Raw genomic sequence first — 21,903 nt, forward strand, 5'->3', positions numbered from 1 at the left:
GATTAGCATGGTTGGCTACGTACGGTGAGAAAGAAGTTCCAGATACACACAGACTCGGAGCAATTTTGAGTCGCGTGCAGTCGTGGGCCCGTGAAAGTTGAACGGGCGCATGTTGCTACTGTCGGTAGTTGAATACAGTTGGAAAGACGCTGATAGAGAGACACACAGAGACTGACAAGAGAGAGAGGTGGACAGACACGGACAAGAGGAAGACAGAATGAAAGATACAGAGACCACAGAGACACAGTCAGCGAGAGAGAGACACAGAGGGGAACAGAGACACAGACGGACAGAGAGATGTTGAATCGAACAAAAACTTAACTCGCTCCATTGAAAGAGATTCCTCAATATTTGCCCATCCCCGAAATTAAGTCGTCCTAGTTTCTAATTATTTCATTGTGTGTGGTGTGTCCATTTAAGCAATGTGGGACATCGATGTACACGGATATGAACAAGCTCAGCAGACAAGACGTCTTTCATATCCTTTGGTTCTTTCGGTAAATTCACGCAGGTAGAAAAAAAACGAAGTAAAAAAACAGAAATCGCGACGTTTCGATCGCAGCACCAGGGGTCGTCCTCAGGCGAAAACATCCAGACATTGTCGCGGCAGAAGTCACGTGAGCTACGTCACGTGACAAAGATAAGGTGACCACCCCCTCCCCAACGTGGCTCGCCCTCCTCAGCTGAGCATCGTTTTAATGCGGTGGCCTCACGCGAAATTGATTTCTGTAAGATGAAGGTACTTTGAAAACCCACTGGCTATTCTCTTTTATACAAGTGTTGTGTCCTTAACTAATCACACGGAGACGTCTGGTTGAGGCAACGCGTTTATTATAACAACTCTTCTTCTTTGGTTCTTTCGGGAAAGTCACGTAGAATGAGAATAAAATAATAAAATAACACAATAAAATTCTCACCACGTTTCGGCCACAACGCAAGCGGCCGTCTTCAGGTGAAATGAACAGACCTGTCGGGACGACAGAGCTTCAATGAACGCTGTTAAGATTCGTAGCGACTTTTAAGCTGGTTGAGAGAAGTGAGGCACCTTGACAAAGGGGGTTTACATATCAAATAGCTGAGGGATTAGCTTGTGACTGGTCGTAGAAATGGCTATGCTAAAGTCAAAACCTACACATCCACAGAGGCAACTAGTAATTTAGCATTGAAATAGCTAAGGGATTAGCTTGTGACTGGTCACAGAAATAGATGTTAAAGTCAAAGCCTACACATCCACAGAGGCACCTCGTACATGGACGCCAAAGGGGGCTGCAACAACTCAACTGCCATACAGTAAACCGATGTGAACAACCTAATTCTAAATTACATCACTATATTAAATGTACTCAATATATTCTTCAATAAGCTGAGCTATTAACATTAACTGGGTATACACTACACTATATAATGAATACCATATAGTAAACCAATAAAAAACGAAAATATAAACTACCTCAATGTTATATCACAATGTTATATGGTTTAAAAAACAGGTGGATTCTTACCTTCCACTTCAGAACCACGGACAGCTACGAGCCCCGTTCAGACGGACGAGTCCATCCATGGTCGGAGCGGAGGAGGGGAGAAACAGGTGCGAGGCGCTGTTATACTCCATGTTATAAACCATACCATTAACCGTGGTGTGAGAGGTATTAAGAGTCAGTGCCAGCGAAAGAGCTGCGGTCTGAAGGTCCTCGTAAAATACAATTAATTAAGAACCGAAATGGTTTAAAACATCTTTCCAATGGTTACTAAGCCAGAATCCATCTTCTCGGTTGAAATTGTCTCTGTGTTTGTATATGTGGATGGCCTCATGAACGATTTTTTTTTTCACATCGGTTTACTGTATGACAGTTGAGTTGTTGCAGCCCCCTTTGGCGTCCATGTACGAGGTGCCTCTGTGGATGTGTAGGTTTTGACTTTAACATAGCCATTTCCGTGACCAGTCACAAGCTAATCCCTCAACTATTTGCACAAGCTAATCCCTTAGCTATTTCAATGCTAAATTACTAGTTGCCTCTGTGGATGTGTAGGTGTTGACTTTAACATAGCGATTTCTGTGACCAATCACAAGCTAATCCCTCAGCTATTTGATATGTAAACCCCTTTTGTCAAGGTGCCTCACTTCGCCCAACCAGCTTAAAAGTCGCTACGAATCTTAACAGCGTTCATTGCAGCTCTGTTGTCCCAACAGGTCTGCTAATTTGACCTGAAGACGGCCACTTGCGTTGTGGCCGAAACGTCGTGAGAATTTCATTGTTATTTTATTATTTTATTCTCATTCTACATGACTTTACCGAAAGAACCAAAGAAGATGAACCCTTGCAGTCACGAAAGCTTTAAATCGAAATATAACTCTTTTGAACTCGGCTCTACACACTACCGTAACACGACAGGGGTACGACCCCTTCCACCCGATAGCCTCCGGGAGCGACAGCCTCCCTTCTATCGCAGCCTGCACAATCCGGTCTCTGCTACCCACGGGATCCCTTAGCCCGGCGTTAAGGGAAGACTGGACGACCCGTCCCAGCCCGGGTACGGGAGCTCACCTCTGGTCCGCTACAACCCGGCTCTGGCTAGAGCTCGGGGAGGGTCCCAGGGTGTCCGAGCCACCTCTGGTCCGCTACAACCCGGCTCTAACAAGAGCCTCGGTTGAGGGTTCCCGGGTGCTGGTCCAGTCTTCAGGTCTTCGGATGTCTTCAGGCTTGAGTTGGTGAACACTGCCTCGGCCCGTCCAGAGGGCCGGCCTTTTATCCCCAGGTCGGGGTCACCCCTACACTCCTGACCTCCACCCCCCCCTCCCAGAAGCTTCTGGAAGGTCTTATCTTAAGGGGCCTTAGGGACGGGTGGGGGGGTCAGGGGTGTGAGTCTCCGGTCACGGGGGGGGGGGGGGCAGGGGTTTACTTTGGTCGACCCCTACACACCTCGCTCTCTCTCGGCTGCCCCCTGCTGACCCGTGAACGTGGTGGCAGGTCAGCTGACAGCGCCTTGTTATGGCGCTTACGCACAACTTCACGTGACTCACGCTGTACGTTCCGTCGTTTTCATGCAGGGGGCGCTGCAGACCTCTACGCGCCCCCTGCATGAACGACGGAGGCGCAGGGACAGACGTTCGATCACGTTGGAATCGATCTGCAGACGGCGGTCTTCTCGCACGGCCAGCAGCTCTGTGTCGCCTCGTCTCAATCCCGCGATCCCAACCAGGTGAAAGTCCGCATCGAACCGAACCCCCGGCAAGGCCATCTACTTAACGATGAGAGAAAATTCATGCGAAATATCGATTTCAATTAAGAAGCTTTTAATGAAGAAATACAATTATCTAATTGAAAACATAACACAATTCAAAGTTGTTTCATTTTCAAACTTCAAAACGGAGCATCGGATGCTTGCGTGGAGACGTCGTTCGTCTGCAATTTTTTCCGTGACTTTCCTGGCCCAAGGCCGTAAATGGTTGTGAGGGGCACCGCAGGCAGTCAGGCTTGCTTCAAGCCCTTGGTTGTGAACATCCAGACGTTAATCAGCAAGGAGCATTTTACGTCCTAATTCGACAAAATCTACGTCAACACGTAATACAAAATTATAATTTGTGTTGTAGAGAATGTATCTCCTCTACGTGTAACCTTTGAGTGGTATTCCTTGTAACTGATTAATGATCCGAGTGTGCTCCCTATTTCAAAGACAATGAGTTGCTCCAGAGGGAGATGCTTCCTGAAAATACAAAAATACCCTTTGACCTGTATCACAAGAACAATGAGTCTCACCTGAGTTATCTGTACAGGTTATTTCCAAAACAGACTTTGTCCTAACATCACTTATTCAATGTTTGACCCATAGACATAGTTACATGTACGCACACAATCAGACAAGTATTAATTCTAAATTATTGACAGGCATATTAACAAAATTGAATTACTGCAGTGAAATATACTGCATCAGGTTACATCGTACTAACAAGAAGCTATTTTTTAAAAATACGCTTAACAGTGTATGTACAACATACTATTGCGCCATTCAAAACGAGTAGGCCATTGCATGCTGGCGTCTCGGTCAAAATTGAGCCAATTCTAAACATTCCTGTAGTGGGTTCCCAGGACACGGAGACGGTTGAGTAGAGGCAGCACTATTTATTGAACAAGGGGTCACACCTGAAGGGGCAGCGGCCCCTTCACCCATATACACTCAGGGATAACACCAGGCTATCTACCCTAAGGCCTAGGCTCCCGATTCCTCCAGCTATAGGCACTAGAGGAGGCTATCTGATCTGGGCCTGGTCAGACACAGATCTCGGCACTCCACCAACCAGACCAGCCCTTAAAAGGACTCTGGCTCTGGGGCTCAGGGGCCGCACCACTGGCTTGCTGTGCCGGCCCTGAAAAGGACAGCGGTCACAGGAGTCCCAGGGTCTATCCTAGCAGGCCTTCCTTCTTCACTGGCTCTTCAGTCTTGGCCCCAACACACTGCCCCGAGCTCTCTGGCTCCCCGCCCTTTATACCCATAACCCACTGAGGGTGGAGCCATAGCGGACGTGGTTGTAGCCACCAAGGTGTGGTTGTGCCTCACCTTCCCACACCGAGTGTTTCTTTCCCATAACACCCTACACCTACAAACTCCACAACTGAGATGCCACATCAACCATCGCCCCCTACTGACAAGCTCTTGTCCACATGCAGGCCGGTGCAGGGCCACCATCTTGTAGCACACAGGGGCAGCTGCTACTTGGGGGTGCTCTTCGCGTGTTTGAGACGAGAAATAACACAAAACTCCGAATTGCCAGAGGCGATTAAGCAAGCACCGTATAAATGGAATTATCAGAACCTTGTGAATGCTTGGGGGCTTATTGGCTCTCGCTCATGGTTAGAGATCTACGCAACCCACAGGTCCACAAAGACTGGCCGCTCTTACTCTGCAGGTTGAACCTAGGAATTGAGTGTTCAACTTTACATTCTTGTCATTAAAGGCCTGTGACAAAGGTGCATCTATTGGAGCGACATCGTCTCAAGCTTACATATTTACCAGGTCTCCATTTGACTTTGTATTGTCTCGGAGGAAGTCCACCCACACCTCCACTTCCACAAACTGCTGGGAGTTGCCTCGCTCTGCCTCACAGTCGGAATTCTCCTCCTGCTTCACGTTGCCTCCATCGATGTGAAGGTCTGATTTTGGAGTTGAATCTTCATCTTCACATTTTACCCTCACTTCTTCGCTCTTCACCATCACTTCTTCACATTTCACCTTCACCTCTTCATATTTCACCTCGATACCTTTAAAAGTGTCCAAGCTGGGATTTTCTTCCGGTTCTTGTTTCATGAGGGATGGGCTCATTGCGGCACTTTGACTTTCACAAGCTGATTTCAGACTCCACTCCTTGTGGATCTTCTGATGCTCGTGTGTTCTCTTGTGTACATTAAGATGTGATGACTGTGCAAACGCCTTCCCACACACACTGCACTTGAAGGGTTTCTCTCCCGTGTGTGTTCTCTGGTGTACAAGAAGATGTGGTGACTTTGAAAACGCCTTCCCACACACACTGCACTTGAAGGGTTTCTCTCCTGTGTGTGTTCTCTGGTGTACATGAAGACTTGGTGAATGTGAAAACGCCTTCCCACACACACTGCACTTGAAGGGTTTCTCTCCCGTGTGTGTTCTCTGGTGTACATGAAGATGTGGTGAATGTGAAAACGCCTTCCCACACACACTGCACTTGAAGGGTTTCTCTCCCGTGTGTGTTCTCTGGTGTACATGAAGATTTGGTGACTGTGCAAACGCCTTCCCACACACACTGCACTTGAAGGGTTTCTCTCCCGTGTGTGTTCTCTGGTGTACATGAAGATGTGGTGAATGTGAAAACGCCTTCCCACACACACTGCACTTGAAGGGTTTCTCTCCCGTGTGTGTTCTCTGGTGTACATGAAGATTTGGTGACTGTGCAAACGCCTTCCCACACACATTGCACTTGAAGGGTTTCTCTCCCGTGTGGGTTCTCTGGTGCCACGTGAAATGTGCAGTACTATCCGTGCTGTATGCACACCGGTCGCATTGATGCCTTTTTGCACCGAGCTGCGCCGAGTGCCTTTGCTCCATCAGACCAATTCTGCAGAGGAAGCGACAGCTGCAGACAAAAAAAAGGATATCCACACCATCTACACGTCAGTATCGATGCACAGCGGAATGCATTTATACAGTCACACGTGACTTACACGTCTATACTTATTCATATATTCATGATATAGTGAAAACGTGTCCCAAATTCATCACACGGGCTGTTATGGCACACAATGAGAGGGCAAATGGTCATAAACGTGCCTGGAGGTCCTCGTATCTTCAAAATGAATGTTAACCCAAAACTCCGAGCACACAATTTCGGCTGTCTGGCTTCAAAAGGAATATTTATGAAAGCTAAATTCAGCTGACGTAGCAAAGGGTGTTGAAAATAATACTATTTGTGTTAAGCAGAAATGCATAAATTAATGTTCAATCGCAACGTAGAGGTGTGAAAGCCAGGCACAGATGTCCTTGAATGCTGGGATGAACAGTTCCGACTTCAGCTGCACGTGTGCTGTGATAACTTCCTGACTACATTCTTACAAAGAGTTGCAGATGAAAACAAAAATAAACTACTGTTTTGATATAACCTCCGTGCCCAATGGAGTTAATAGACTTTACTGCAAATACAAACTTGACCCTTTCACACACTCAGAGGTAGAGCCAGGATATTCAGGTAGGGGGGGGGTAGCCCCTTTCAGCAATGAAATTGATAGGAGTTGTTAGTAAGTAAGGAGTTGTTAGTAAGGAGATATTAGTAAGGAGTTGTTAGTAAGGAGTTGTTGGTAAGGAGTTATTAGTAAGGAGTTGTTAGGAAGTAAGGAGTTGTTAGTCAGGAGTTGTTAGTAAGTAAGGAGTTGTTAGTCAGGAGTTGTTAGTAAATAAGGAGTTGTTAGTCAGGAGTTGTTACTAAGTAAGGACTTGTCCTATGCTTTTAATTCGACGCGTGTGAAAGGCATCGCGCTCGCTGAAGGTGTTTGCCTTCAGGGAAGTCGTGTACTGTATACGCAACTGGGCACAATTCTAAGAGTCGCTTGTAACTGCTTTGCCGTTACTTATTGCCAATTATGAACACGGACTGTTGTCCTCTCATAGAGTCCCTGGCAGGTAATAATATGCCACGCGGTGGCAGTGGGGGGGGGGGTCGCACAATGCTGATTGATCTATATTTATAAAAGGGAAATTTGTGAATGTGTGTCTGTTTGAAATGTTCAGCATACTTGCCGACATGCAACACAAACTCGAAATTTGGCATGTGGGTAGCTTCCAGACTGGACACAATGCACAAAGTATTAAAATAGCCATCATATCTGAGATGTCACCCTATGCGGCATCGTTACGCAGTGTGCCTGCTGACGTCACGCACACCCCCCCACCAACACTCCGCGAAGACCGTGTTTTAATCCAAGACAAGAATCAAAGTCCCGGGCAAAGCCGGGTAGTAAAGCTAGCCTATATATAAAATGGAAATGTGTGGATACGTGTGTGTGCGTGTCTGTTCGAAATATTTAGCATACTTCCCGACATACTACACACCTGAAATTTGGCATGTTGGTAGGTTCCATACTGTGCACAATGAAAAAAGTATAAAAATAGACTTTTGTATTTTGTATGACCATGAAGTTTGTGGCGTCAACCCGCAACACACCTGAGTTAAGCGCTCTGCAATGAATATAGAATTGAAGCTTTCGTGACTGCGTAAATTACCCATTGGTTTTTTCGGTAAAGTCCCGTATGTAGAAATATAATAAAATTATATTAAAATAAATCACGACGTTTCGAACGCAACACAAGCGATCATCATCAGGTGTAAAAAACAAATAGCGAGGGAGCACATAGAGTGACATCAACGCAACACATAGAGAGCGTTAAACTGCACGGAGGCAAATACAACAAGAAGATGAGAGACGAGTACTCAACAAACCTAAGAAAAATACGTGATGCAAAACCAGTAGGACAACAACACAGACACTTGCCACGAATTTCAGAAGACTGCTAAATTTCGTGTTCATCCTCCGGGTTGAACATACCAGCATAGACAGAGTGAACAGATACGAGGTACAAGGTAGCAGAGATACATACACAGGGAAGAACATCCAGGGAAAGATGTATTTGGCAGCACAGATAGGGCTGTTAACAGCGTGCCGGGAGATTTTAGGTGGCGCTTCGCTCCTGGCCGATGAAGCCATTGGTTTCTCGGAGTTTCAATACATATCCTCCGTGCGAAGAACGGGTAGAACTGCTATCTTAAATATGAAGCAGAACATTACATCTGTTTGTTTGTGTGAAGCAGCAAAAACATCTCCCAACACTGAGCTCTGGCGTCGTGATATTTTCACAGCTTATGCCGTTTGGAATTTCTAAGTGAACGCGACTATTTTCAGCTCGCCACGTCATTATTCCCTTCCCGAGTGGCCAAAATCGACCTTGCGTAGAAGTGGATTAAGGTAAAATTTCCTTGAGTGAAAACATCCGATTTAGGTAACTTGATTTGTTTCGCCTTTTTTCTTTCTCGCAAGCATCAACATTTTTAAGGGTTTTTCAGTGAAATATAAGGGAATATGAAATGTATCCAAGACAAGAATCCAAGTCCCGGGCGAAGCCGGGTAGTGAAGCTAGTTACTAATAAGCCCCAATGATCCTATCGAAATTAGGGATTTCGATCGGATCGTTGGGGGGCACGTGCCTACCCCACCCCCACTGGCTCCACCACTGTCACACACTGGCACGGTTCACAGGTGGTGGTGTGTCCAGACCCACGCCTGGCCACCTTCACCTGTACAGAATTCATGCTCCCTCACTCCACCAAGTAGAGTGAACACCGCCACGCGTCCAGAGTGAACACCGCCACGCGTCCAGAGTGAACACCGCCACGCGTCAAGAGTGAACACCGCCACGCGTCCAGAGTGAACACCGCCACGCGTCCAGAGTGAACACCGCCACGTGTCCAGAGTGAACACCGCCACGCGTCTAGAGTGAACACCGCCACGCGTCCAGAGTGAACACCGCCACGCGTCCAGAGTGAACACCGCCACGCTGTTGAGGAGCCTCACCTTGTGTTGTGTTGTGGGCAGGTCGCTTCTGAAAACAAAAGCGGTACAGCAGCTCAAGCGGGCTTGGCCTGGTGTAAAAAATAAAAATAAATAAAAACCTTGTGAATATTTAAAAGTAAAACAAAGTGACAAAGCGGCGAGCCGCCTGAAGACAAATTAAACTTAAGCGAGACAATTGAAGCAAACGCGATCAGGCGAGGGCAGGAGGCAAGGCCCCACGTGGCTAGGCCCCGCGCTGTAAAGTTCCAACCTGGACATCGCTTCCATGCTCGCTGCTACTCAATTGACATCCCTACGAGAGAGAGAGCGAGGCTCTACCTCGGTAAACAACAACCACCACCACAACAACCACCACCACAACAACCACAAAAACCACCACAACCGCGATGAGAATTTCTCACCTCGGATTTCAGTGCACGGGCGGAGCAGCAGCTTCCTGTTATCTCGTGACGTCACGCGGCTGCAAGAGGTGACATGACGTCACTTGTGGGGAACGATAACACTCCCCTCCCACAATGAGCGGCTCAGTACGTGAATATATTATGTTAATGAGCCGCCAGTCACTGGGCGTGGCCTTGCCCAAATATGGATTCTACTTGAACAGAAATCGGCAACCCAGGCAGGGGTGACGTCTCATTCAAGGGCGCATTGGACGGGATGGGGTGAACACCTTGGTGACATGACGTCACTAGAGAGGTAACCCCCCCTGGCGTTTCACGCCGATGAGGTCACGCTGAGTGGTGACGTCACAGAGAGGGGTTGGAGTTTAAGTTGATTTAGATTCATTTTCCATTGCTCTTTCCCTTGAACAGAGACCACGTGTGTGTGTACACTGTGTGTGTGTACACTGTGTGTGTACACTGTGTGGGTATACTGTGTGTGTGTACACACTGTGTGTGTGTGTACAGTGTGTGTGTGTACACTGTGTGTGTACACTGTGTGTGTGTCTACACTGTGTGTGTGTACACTGTGTGTGTTTGTGTACACTGTGTGTGTGTACACACTGTGTTTGTACACTTTGTGTGTGTGTACACAGTGTGTGTGTACACTGTGTGTGTAAACTGTGTCTGTACACTGTGTGTGTTTGTGTACACTGTGTGTGTACACTGTGTGTGTGTGTACACTGTGTGTTTGTACACTGTGTGTGTGTGTGTACACTGTGTGTGTGTACACTGTGTGTGTGTTTACACTGTGTGTGTGCACTTTGTGTGTACACACTGTGTGTTTGTGTACACTGTGTGTGTGGGTACACTGTGTGTACACTGTGTGTGTGTCTACACTGTGTGTGTGTACGCTGTGTGTTTGTGTACACTGTGTGTGTGTACACACTGTGTTTGTATACTTTGTGTGTGTACACAGTGTGTGTACACTGTGTGTGTGCACTGTGTGTGTTTGTACACTGTGTTTGTACACTGTGTGTACACTGTGTGTGTGTACACACTGTGTGTGTGTACACTGTGTGTGTGTGGGTACACTGTGTGTACACTGTGTGTCTTTGTACACTGTGTGTGTTTGTACACTGTGTTTGTGTGTGTACACACTGTGTGTTTGTACACTGTGTGTGTACACAGTGTGCGTGTGTACATAGTGTGTGTACACAGTGTGTGTGTGTACACTGTGTGTACACTGTGTGTGTGTGTACACTGTGTGTGTGTGTACACTGTGTGTGTGTGTGTACACTGTGTGTGTACACTGTGTGTGTGTACACTGTGTGTGTACACTGTGTGTGTGTTTGTACACTGTGTGTGTTTGTACACTGTGTGTGTGTACACTGTGTGTGTACACTGTGTGTGTGTACACTGTGTGTGTGTGTGTACACTGTGTGTGTGTGTACACTGTGTGTGTTTGTACACTGTGTGTGTGTACACTGTGTGTGTACAGTGTGTGTGTGTACACTGTGTGTGTGTACACTGTGTGTGTACACTGTGTGTGTGTGTGTACACTGTGTGTGTGTGTGTACACTGTGTGTGTTTGTACACTGTGTGTGTACACTGTGTGTGTGTACACTGTGTGTGTGTACACTGTGTGTGTGTGTACACTGTGTGTGTACACTGTGTGTGTGTGTACACTGTGGTGGGCACAGTCATCTCAGTCAGTCGACAAATGGCAACTTTTCATCAATTTATCATTTTCCAATTTTTTTGTTATTTTCTATCTACGTGACTTTACCGAAAGAACCAACAATATAAATGTTAATCAGCTGCGCCACGCTGTGTGGGAGCTGCCTGGCCTGTCGCTCCGCACGAAGCTGCGTGGAGCCCTCTGCATGGAAGTTCTGCGCCGGTGAGAAACTCTCTCAGCCCCCCCCCCACGCCTCCACGCAGATTGACGCGAGCCGAGTTGGTGGTGCATTCTATTTTGCCTTGAAACTTTCGTGACTGGCAGGAATTCATATTATTGGGTTCTTTCGGTAAAGTCGCGTAAATTAAAAAAACATGTTACATTAAACAAAAAAATTAAATGACAATTTAAATAATGAAAATAAACGCGTTGTTTTCTTTATTTTTGTTTTCTATCTACGTGAATTTACCGAAAGAACCAAGAATATGGTAGTGCATTCTCTATTTATTGCAGAGGTTCAAGGTTCAAATCCGACAGGCACACCTGGCTACCCCAGCAACATTCACCACAATATGCGCAGTCTGCTTCACGGCAGATGTAAAAACATAGCGTTGTGTCATTCACGACGCACAGGTCATTGCATGTCGGTGTCACGGTCAAAATTGTGGCAATTCCAAACATTATCCAGAAACTACACAACGGAGACGGCGCGTCAATGATCGCCCCCTACCGACAGACTCATGTCCACGTGCAGGCCGGTGCAGGGCCACCTTGTGCCACACAGGGGCAGCTGCCACTTAGGGGGAGGTGTCCTTTGATTGTTTGAGATGAGATTCGATACGAAACACACAAATAGGCAAGCGACTTATGCGTGCAAATATGATGTTGGTAACGTAGTGAAATGCTTGGGAGCTTCATCATCTCTCGCTCCCGCTGACAGATCGTACCCAGCCAACAGCTCCACAGATAACAGCCGCTCCTCCTGTGCAGGTTCGGCTACGTACGGTGCGAAATAAGTTCCAGATACACACAGAGACTCACACACAGAGAGACCCTCAGATTAGCATGGTTGGCTACGTACGGTGCGAAAGAAGTTCAACGCACACACAGAGACTCACACACAGAGAGACCCACAGATTAGCATGGTCGGCTACGTACAGTGCAAAAGAAGTTCCAGATACACACAGAGACTCGCACACAGAGAGACCCACAGATTAGCATGGTTGGCTACGTACGGTGCGAAAGAAGTTCCAGATGCACAGAGAGACTCACACACAGAGAGACCCACAGATTAGCATGGTGGGCTTTGTACGGCACGAAAGAAGTTCAACGTACACACAGAGACTCGGAGCAAGTTTGAGTCGCGTGCAGTCGTGGGCCGTGAAAGTTGAACGGGCGCATGTTGCTAGTGGCGGTAGTTGAATACGGTTGGAAAGACGCTGATAGAGACACACACAGAGACTGAAAAGAGAGAGAGGTGGACAGACAGAGACAAGAGGAAGACAGAAACAAAGATATAGACGATAGAGACACAGTCAGCGAGAGAGAGACACAGAGGGGAACAGAGACACAGACGTACAGAGAGATGTTGAATCGAGCACAAACTTAACTCGCTCCATTGAAAGAGATTCCTCAATATTTGTCCATCCCCGAAATTAAGTCGTCCTAGTTTCTATTTATTTCATTGTGTGTGGTGTGTCCGTGTAAGCAATGTGGGACATCGATGTACACGGATATGAACAAGCTCAGCAGACAAGACGTCTTTCATATCCTTTGGTTCTTTCGGTAAATTCACGCAGGTAGAAATAAACGAAAAAAATAAATTGCGACGTTTCGATCGCAACACCAGCGGTCGTCCTCAGGCGAAAACATCCAGACATTGTCGCGACAGAAGTCACGTGAGTTACGGCACGTGACAAAGATAAGGTGACCCCCCCCCCTTACCCCCCAACGTGGCTCGCCCTGTTCAGCTGAGCATCGTTTTAATGCGGTGGGCTCCCGCGAAATTGATTTCTGTAAGACGAAGGTACTTTGAAAACCCACTGGCTATTCTCTGTTATACAAGTGTTGTGTCCTTAACTAATCACACGGAGACGTCTGGTTGAGGCAACGCGTTTATTATAACAACTCTTTCGACCTCGGCTCTACACACTACCGTAACACGACAGGGGTACGGCCCCTTCCATCCAATAGCCTCCGGGAGCGACAGCCTCCCTTCTATTGCAGCCTGCACAATCCGGGCTCTGCTACCCACGGGATCCTTTAGCCCGGCGTTAAGGGAAGACTGGACAACCCGTCCCAGCCCGGGTACGGGAGCTCACCTCTGGTCCGCTACAACCCAGCTCTAAAAAGAGCCTCGGTTGAGGGTTCCCGGGTGCTGGTCCAGTCTTCAGGTCTTCGGATGTCTTCAGGCTTGAGTTGGTGAACACTGCCTCGGCCCGTCCAGAGGGCCGGCCTTTTATCCCCAGGTCGGGGTCACCCCTCCACTCCTGACCTCCCCCCCCCCCCCTCCCAGAACCTTCTGGAAGGTCTTATCTTAAGGGGCCTTAGGGATGGGTGGGGGGTCAGGGGTGTGAGTCTCCGGTCACGGGGGGGGGGGGGGGGGGGCAGGGGTTTACTTTGGTCGACCCCTACGCACCTCGCGCTCTCTCTCGGCTGCCCCCTGCTGACCCGTGAACGTAGCGGCAGGTCAGCTGACAGCGCCCTGTTATGGCGCTTACGCACAACTTTACGTGACTCACGCTGCACGTTCCGTCGTTTTCATGCAGGGGGCGCTGCAGACCTCTACGCGCCCCCTGCATGAACGACGGAGACGCAGGGACAGACGTTCGATCGCGTTGGAATCGATCTGCAGACGGCGGTCTTCTCGCACGGCCAGCAGCTCTGTGTCGCCTCGTCTCGATCCCGCGATCCCAACCAGGTGAAAGTCCGCATCGAACCGAACCCCCGGCAAGGCCATCCACTTAACTAGAGAGACTTCACACGAAATATAGTGTAAAGAAACGCATTGTATAATTCAAAGGTGGAATTCGTCTATGGATATATTATGCCATGTTTCTGGCGCAGCACAGGACAGAGCAACGCACCTTGGTTGCTCTGCTTTGGTGTTTTCCTGTGCCCAGCCGCCACCCTCCTCCGCTCCTGAGGAGGTGGGGGCTGGGTAACATGCTAATTAACTCCGCCCACACACCTTTAATAAAGACGCGGTCTTTGCTTGGCAGCGTTCACTCAAGCGCTGTCCTCTGGACAGACCTGTTTCTTCACCTGATGAAGGCTACTTGTGTTGTGGCCGAAACGTGGTGAGAATGTTATTTTGTTTTATTACTTTGTTTCCATCCTACTTGACTTTACCGAAAGAACCAAGAAGACGAAATATTGTTTTCAATGGAGAAGCTTTTAATGAAGAAATGCAATTATCCAATTCAAAACATAACACAATTCAAAGTTGTTTCATTTTCAAACTTCAAAACGGAGCTTCAGGTGCTTGCGTGGAGACGTCCTTCGTGTGCAATTTCTTCCGTGACTTTCCTGGCCCAAGGCCCTAAATGGTTGTGAGGGGCACCGCAGGCAGTCAGGCTTGCTTCAAGCCCTTGGTTGTGAACATCCAGACGTTAATCAGCAAGGACCATTTCATGTCCTAGTTCGACAAAATCTACGTCAACACGTAATACAAAATTACAATTCGTGTTGTAGAGAATGTATCTCCTCTATGTGTAACTTTTGAGTGGTATGCCTTGTAACTGATGAATGATCCGAGTGTGCTCCCTATTTTAAAGACTGAGTTGCTCCAGAGGGAGATGGTTCCTGAAAACACAAAACTATCCTTTGACCTGTATCACAAGAACAATGAGTCTCACCTGAGTTATCTGTACAGGTTACTTCCAAAACACACACTTTGTCCTAACATCACTTATTCAATGTTTGACCCTTATAGACAATGTTACATGTACGCACACAATCAGACAAGTATTAATTCTAAATTATTGACAGGCATATTAACAAAATTGAATTACTGCAGTGAAATATACTGCATCAGGTTACATTGCACTAACAAGAAGCTATTTAAAAAAGATACGCTTAACAGTGTATGTACAACATACTATTGCGCCATTCAAAAACGAGTAGGCCATTGCATGCTGGCGTCTGGGTCAAAATTTATCAAGTTCTAAACATTACCTACAAACTCCACAACTGAGATGCCACATCAACCATCGCCCCCTACTGACAGGCTCTTGTCCACATGCAGGCCGGTGCAGGGCCACCACCTTGTACCACACAGGGGCAGCTGCTACTTGGGGGTGCTCTTCGAGTGTTTGAGACGAGATACGATACAAAACTCTGAATTGCCAGAGGCGATTAAGCAAGCACCATATAAATGGAATTATTAGAACCTTGTGATTGCTTGGGAGCTTATTGGCTCTCGCTCATGGTTAGAGATCTACGCAACCCACAGGTTCACAAAGACTGGCCGCTCTGACCCTGCAGGTTGAACCTAGGAATCGAGTGTTCAACTTCACATTCTTGTCATTAAAGGCCTGTGACAAAGGTGCATCTATTGGAGCGACATCGTCTCAAGCTTACACATCTACCGGGTCTCCATTTGACTTTGTATTGTCTCGGGGGAAGTCCACCCACACCTCCACTTCCACAAACTGCTGGGAGTTGCCTCGCTCTGCCTCAAAGTCAGAATTCTCCTCCTGCTTCACGTTGCCTCCATCGATGTGAAGGTCCGATTTTGGAGTTGAATCTTCATCTTCACATTTTACCCTCACCTCTTCGCTCTTCACCATCACTTCTTCACATTTCACCTTCACCTCTTCAAATTTCACCTCGATACCTTTAAAAGTGTCCAAGCTGGGATTTTCTTCCAGTTCTTGTTTCATGAGGGATGGGCTCATTGCGGCACTTTGACTTTCACAAGCGGATTTCAGACTCCACTCCTTGTGGATCTTCTGATGCTCCTGTGTTCTCTTGTGTACATTAAGATGTGATGACTGTGCAAACGCCTTCCCACACACACTGCACTTGAAGGGTTTCTCTCCTGTGTGTGTTCTCTGGTGTACATTAAGATGTGGTGAATGTGAAAACGCCTTCCCACACACACTGCACTTGAAGGGTTTCTCTCCCGTGTGTGTTCTCTGGTGTACATGAAGATGTGGTGACTTTGAAAACGCCTTCCCACACACACTGCACTTGAAGGGTTTCTCTCCCATGTGTGTTCTCAGGTGTACTTGAAGACTTGGTGACTGTGAAAACGCCTTCCCACACATACTGCACTTGAAGGGTTTCTCACCCGTGTGTGCTCTCTGGTGTAGATGAAGATTTTGTGACTGTGAAAACGCCTTCCCACACACACTGCACTTGAAGGGTTTCTCTCCCGTGTGTGTTCTCTGGTGTGCATGAAGATTTGGTGACTGTGAAAACGCCTTCCCACACACACTGCACTTGAAGGGTTTCTCTCCCGTGTGTGTTCTCTGGTGTACATGAAGATGTGATGAATGTGAAAACGCCTTCCCACACACACTGCACTTGAAGGGTTTCTCTCCCGTGTGTGTTCTCTGGTGTACATGAAGATTTTGTGAACGTGCAAACGCCTTCCCACACACACTGCACTTGAAGGGTTTCTCTCCCGTGTGTGTTCTCTGCTGTACATGAAGACTTGGTGACTGTGAAAACGCCTTCCCACACACACTGCACTTGAAGGGTTTCTCTCCCGTGTGTGTTCTCTGGTGTACATGAAGATGTGGTGACAGTGCAAACGCCTTCCCACACACACTGCACTTGAAGGGTTTCTCTCCCGTGTGTGTTCTCTGGTGTACATAAAGATTTGGTGACTGTGCAAACGCCTTCCCACACACATTGCACTTGAAGGGTTTCTCTCCCGTGTGGGTTCTCTGGTGCCACGTGAAATGTGCAGTACTATCCGTGCTGTATGCACACCGGTCGCATTGATGCCTTTTTGCACCGAGCTGCGCCGAGTGCCTTTGCTCCATCAGACCAATTCTGCAGAGGAAGCGACAGCTGCAGACAGACAAAAAGAATATCCACACCATCTACACGTCAGTATCGATGCACAGAGGAATCCATTTATACAGTCACACGTGACTTACACGTCTATACTTATTCATATATTCATGATATAGTGAAAACGTGTCCCAAATTCATCACACGGGCTGTTATGGCACACAATGAGAGGGCAAATGGTCATAAACGTGCCTGGAAGCCCTCGTATCTTAAAAATAAACGTTAACCCAAAACTCCGAGCACATGATTTTGAATGTCTTGCTTCAAAAGGAATATTTATGAAAGCTAAATTCAGCTGACGTAGCAAAGGGTGTTGAAAATAATACTATTTGTGTTATGCAGAAATGCATAAATTAATGTTCAATCGCAACGTAGAGGTGTGAAAGCCAGGCACAGATGTCCTTGAATGCTGGGATGAACAGTTCCGACTTCAGCTGCACGTGTGCTGTGATAACTTCCTGACTACATTCTTACAAAGAGTTGCAGAGGAAAACAAAAATAAACTACTGTTTTGATATAACCTCCGTGCCCAATGGAGTTAATAGACTTTACTGCAAATACAAACTTGAACCTTTCACACACTCAGAGGTAGAGCCAGGATATTCAGGTAGGGGGGGGTAGCCCCTTTCAGCAATGAAATTGATAGGAGTTGTTAGTAAGTAAGGAGTTGTTAGTAAGGAGATATTAGTAAGGAGTTGTTAGTAAGGAGTTGTTGGTAAGGAGTTATTAGTAAGGAGTTGTTAGGAAGTAAGGAGTTGTTAGTCAGGAGTTGTTACTAAGTAAGGAGTTGTTAGTCAGGAGTTGTTAGTAAGTAAGGAGTTGTTAGTCAGGAGTTGTTAGTAAATAAGGAGTTGTTAGTCAGGAGTTGTTACTAAGTAAGGAGTTGTCCTATGCTTTTAATTTGACGCGTGTGAAAGGCATCGTGCTCGCTGAAGGTGTTTGCCTTCAGGGAAGTCGTGTACTGTATACGCAACTGGGCACAATTCTAAGAGTCGCTTGTAACTGCTTTGCCGTTACTTATTGCCAATTATGAACATGGACTGTTGTCCTCTCAGAGTCCCTGGCACGTAATAATATGCCACGCGGTGGCAGTGGGGGGGGGGGGTCGCACAATGCTGATTGATCTATATTTATAAAAGGGAAATTTGTGAATGTGTGTCTGTTTGACATGTTCAGCATACTTGCCGACATGCAACACAAACTTGAAATTTGGCATGTGGGTAGCTTCCAGACTGGACACAATGCACAAAGTATTAAAATAGCCGTCATATCTGAGATGTCACCCTATGCGGCATCGTTACGCAGTGTGCCTGCTGACGTCACGCACACCCCCCCCCCCAACACTCCGCGAAGACCGTGTTTTAATCCAAGACAAGAATCAAAGTCCCGGGCAAAGCCGGGTAGTAAAGCTAGCGTATATATAGAAGGGAAATGTGTGGATACGTGTGTGTGCGTGTCTGTTCGAAATGTTTAGCATACTTCCCGACATATTACACACTTGAAATTTGTCATGTGGGTAGGTTCCATACTGTGCACAATGAAAAAAGTATAAAAATAGACTTTTGTATTTTGTATGACCATGAAGTTTGTGGCGTCAACCCGCAACACACCTGAGTTAAGCGCTCTGCAATGAATATAGAATTGAAGCTTTCGTGACTGCATAAATGACTCATTGTTTTTTTCGGTAAAGTCACGGATGTAGAAATATAATAAAATTATATTAAAATAAATCACGACGTTTCGAACGCAACACAAGCGATCATCATCAGGTGTTAAAAAACAAATAGTGAGGGAGCACATAGGGTGACATCAACGCAACACATAGAGAGCGTTAAACTGCACGGAGGCAAATACAACAAGAAGATGAGAGACGAGAACTCAACAAAACCCAAGAAAAATTACGTGATGCAAAACCAGTAGGCCAACAACACAGTTAGACACTTCCATGGTAGACCACGAATTTCAGAAGACTGCTAAATTTCGTGTTCATCCTCCGGGTTGAACAAACCAGCATAGACAGAGTGAAGAGATACGAGGTACAAGGCAGCAGAGATACATACACAGGGAAGAACATCCAGGGAAAGATGTATTTGGCAGCACAGATAGGGCTGTTAACAGCGTGCCGGGAGATTTTAGGTGGCGCTTCGCTCCTGGCCGATGAAGCCATTGGTTTCTCGGAGTTTCAATACATATCCTCCGTGCGAAGAACGGGTAGAACTGCTATCTTAAATATGAAGCAGAACATTACATCTGTTTGTTTGTGTGAAGCAGCAAAAACCTCTCCCAACACTGAGCTCTGGCGTCGTGATATTTTCACAGCTTATGCCGTTTGGAATTTCTAAGTGAACGCGACTATTTTCAGCTCGCCACGTCATTATTCCCTTCCCGAGTGGCCAAAATCGACCTTGCGTAGAAGTGGATTAAGGTAAAATTTCCTTGAGTGAAAACATCCGATTTAGGTAACTTGATTTGTTTCGCCTTTTTTCTTTCTCGCAAGCATCAACATTTTTAAGGGTTTTTCAGTGAAATATAAGGGAATATGAAATGTATCCAAGACAAGAATCCAAGTCCCGGGCGAAGCCGGGTAGTGAAGCTAGTTACTAATAAACCCCAATGATCCTATTGAAATTAGGGATTTCGATCGGATCGTTGGGGGGGCACGTGCCTACCCCACCCCCACTGGCTCCACCACTGTCACACACTGGCATGGTTCACAGGTGGTGGTGTGTCCAGACCCACGCCTGGCCACCTTCACCTGCACAGAATTCATGCTTCCTCACTCCACCAAGTAGAGTGAACACCGCCACGCGTCCAGAGTGAACACCGCCACGCGTCCAGAGTGAACACCGCCACGCGTCCAGAGTGAACACCGCCACGCTTCTAGAGCGAACACCGCCACGCGTCCAGAGTGAACACCGCCACGCGTCCAGAGTGAACACCGCCACGCGTCCAGAGTGAACACCGCCACGCGTCCAGAGTGAACACCGCCACGCGTCCAGAGTGAACACCGCCACGCTGTTGAGGAGCCTCACCTTGTGTTGTGTTGTGGGCAGGTCGCTTCTGAAAACAAAAAGCGGTACAGCAGCTCAAGCGGGCTTGGCCTGGTGTAAAAAATAAAAATAAATAAAAACCTTGTGAATATTTAAAAGTAAAACAAAGTGACAAAGTGGCGAGCCGCCTGAAGACAAATTAAACTTAAGCGAGATAATTGAAGCAAACGCGATCAGGCGAGGGCAGGAGGCAAGGCCCCACGTGGCAAGGCCCCGTGCTGTAAAGTTTCAACCTGGACATCGCTTCCATGCTCGCTGCTACTCAATTGACATCCCTACGAGAGAGAGCGAGGCTCTACCTCGGTAAACAACAACCACCACCACAACACCCACCACAACAACCACCACCACCACAACAACCACCACCACAACAACAACCACAAAAATCACCACAACCGCGATGAGAATTTCTCACCTCGGATTTCAGTGCACGGGCGGAGCAGCAGCTTCCTGTTATCTCGTGACGTCACGCGGCAGCAAGAGGTGCCATGACGTCACTTGTGGGGAACGATAACACTCACCTCCCACAATGAGCGCCTCCGTACGTGAAGATTATGTTAATGAGGCGTCAGTCATTGGGCGTGGCCTTGCCCAAATATGATTCTAATTGCACAGAAAACGGCGGCGACCCATGCAGAGGGGACGTCACGTTCAAGGGCGCCTTGGACGGGGTGGGGTGAACACCTTGGTGACATGACGTCACTAGCGAGTTACACATCCCCCTGGCTTTTCACGCCAATGAGGTTATGGTGATTGGTGACGTCAGAGAGAGGGGTTGAAGTTGAAGTTGATTTAGATTCATTTTTCATAGCTCCCTCCCTTGAACAGAGACCCCTTGAGTGTGTGTGTGTACACTGTGTGTGTGTGTACACTGTGTGTGTGTGTACACTGTGTGTGTGTGTACACTGTGTGTGTGTACAGTGTGTGTGTGTACAGTGTGTGTGTACACTGTGTTTGTGTACACTGTGTGTGTGTACACACTGTGTGTGTACACTGTGTGTGTGTGTACACTGTGTGTGTACACTGTGTGTGTTTCTGTACACTATGTGTGTGTACACACTGTGTGTGTACACTGTGTGTGTACACTGTGTGTGTACACTGTGTGTGTACACTGTGTGTGTGTGTGTACACACACTATGTGTGTGTACACTGTGTGTGTGTACACACACTATGTGTGTGTACACTGTGTGTGTGTACACTGTGTGTGTACACTGTGTGTGCATACTGCGTGTGTGTTTGTACACTGTGTGCGTGTTTGTACACTGTGTGTTTGTACACTGTGTGTGTGTACACTGTGTGTGTGTGTACACACTGTGTGTGTGTTTACACTGTGTGTGTGCACTTTGTTTGTACACACTGTGTGTCTGTGTACACTGTGTGTGTGTACATACTGTGTGTGTGTACACTGTGTGTTTGTGTACACAGTGTGTGTGTGTACACTGTGTGTGTGTGTACACTGTGTGTGTGTACACTGTGTGTGTGTACACTGTGTGTGTGTACACTGTGTGTGTACACTGTGTGTGTGTACACTGTGTGTGTGTACACTGTGTGTGTGTACACTGTGTGTGTGTACACTGTGGTGTGCACAGTCATCTCAGTCAGTCGACAAATGGCATCTTTTCATCAATTTATTATTTTCCAATTTTTTTGTTATTTTCTATCTACGTGACTTTACC

General features: G+C 47.2%; 2 protein-coding genes across 4 annotated transcripts in view; both read right to left on the reverse strand.

Annotated features, from left to right (window-relative positions):
* Positions 1-3,278: 3,278 nt before the first annotated feature.
* Positions 3,279-21,903, reverse strand: part of LOC116958166 (uncharacterized) — a 128,998-nt gene continuing 110,373 nt past the window's right edge. For both annotated transcript variants that reach the window (XM_076055940.1, XM_076055939.1), the window contains exons 2-3: positions 9,093-9,160; positions 3,279-6,106 (exon numbers count right to left, since the gene is read on the reverse strand). In XM_076055940.1, the coding sequence (XP_075912055.1) occupies positions 4,999-6,078 (1,080 nt within the window). In that variant the 5' untranslated portion in view covers positions 6,079-6,106; positions 9,093-9,160 and the 3' untranslated portion in view covers positions 3,279-4,998. The remainder of the gene's footprint in view (positions 6,107-9,092; positions 9,161-21,903) is intronic.
* LOC142907017 (uncharacterized) overlaps positions 14,529-21,903 on the reverse strand; it is a 72,311-nt gene continuing 64,936 nt past the window's right edge. Inside the window, exon 4 of one of the 2 annotated variants that reach the window (XM_076055948.1) lies at positions 14,529-17,108. In XM_076055948.1, coding sequence (XP_075912063.1) covers positions 15,731-17,108 — 1,378 coding nt within the window. In that variant the 3' untranslated portion in view covers positions 14,529-15,730. Of the gene's footprint in view, positions 17,175-21,903 lie in introns of both variants that reach the window. The other variant, XM_076055946.1, reaches the window with a different exon arrangement.

This window comes from Petromyzon marinus, chromosome 73, assembly GCF_048934315.1.
Source record: "Petromyzon marinus isolate PM22_M1 ecotype Great Lakes invasive population chromosome 73, UKy_Petmar_22M1.pri1.0, whole genome shotgun sequence".
NCBI classification, from domain to species: Eukaryota; Metazoa; Chordata; class Hyperoartia; order Petromyzontiformes; family Petromyzontidae; genus Petromyzon; species Petromyzon marinus.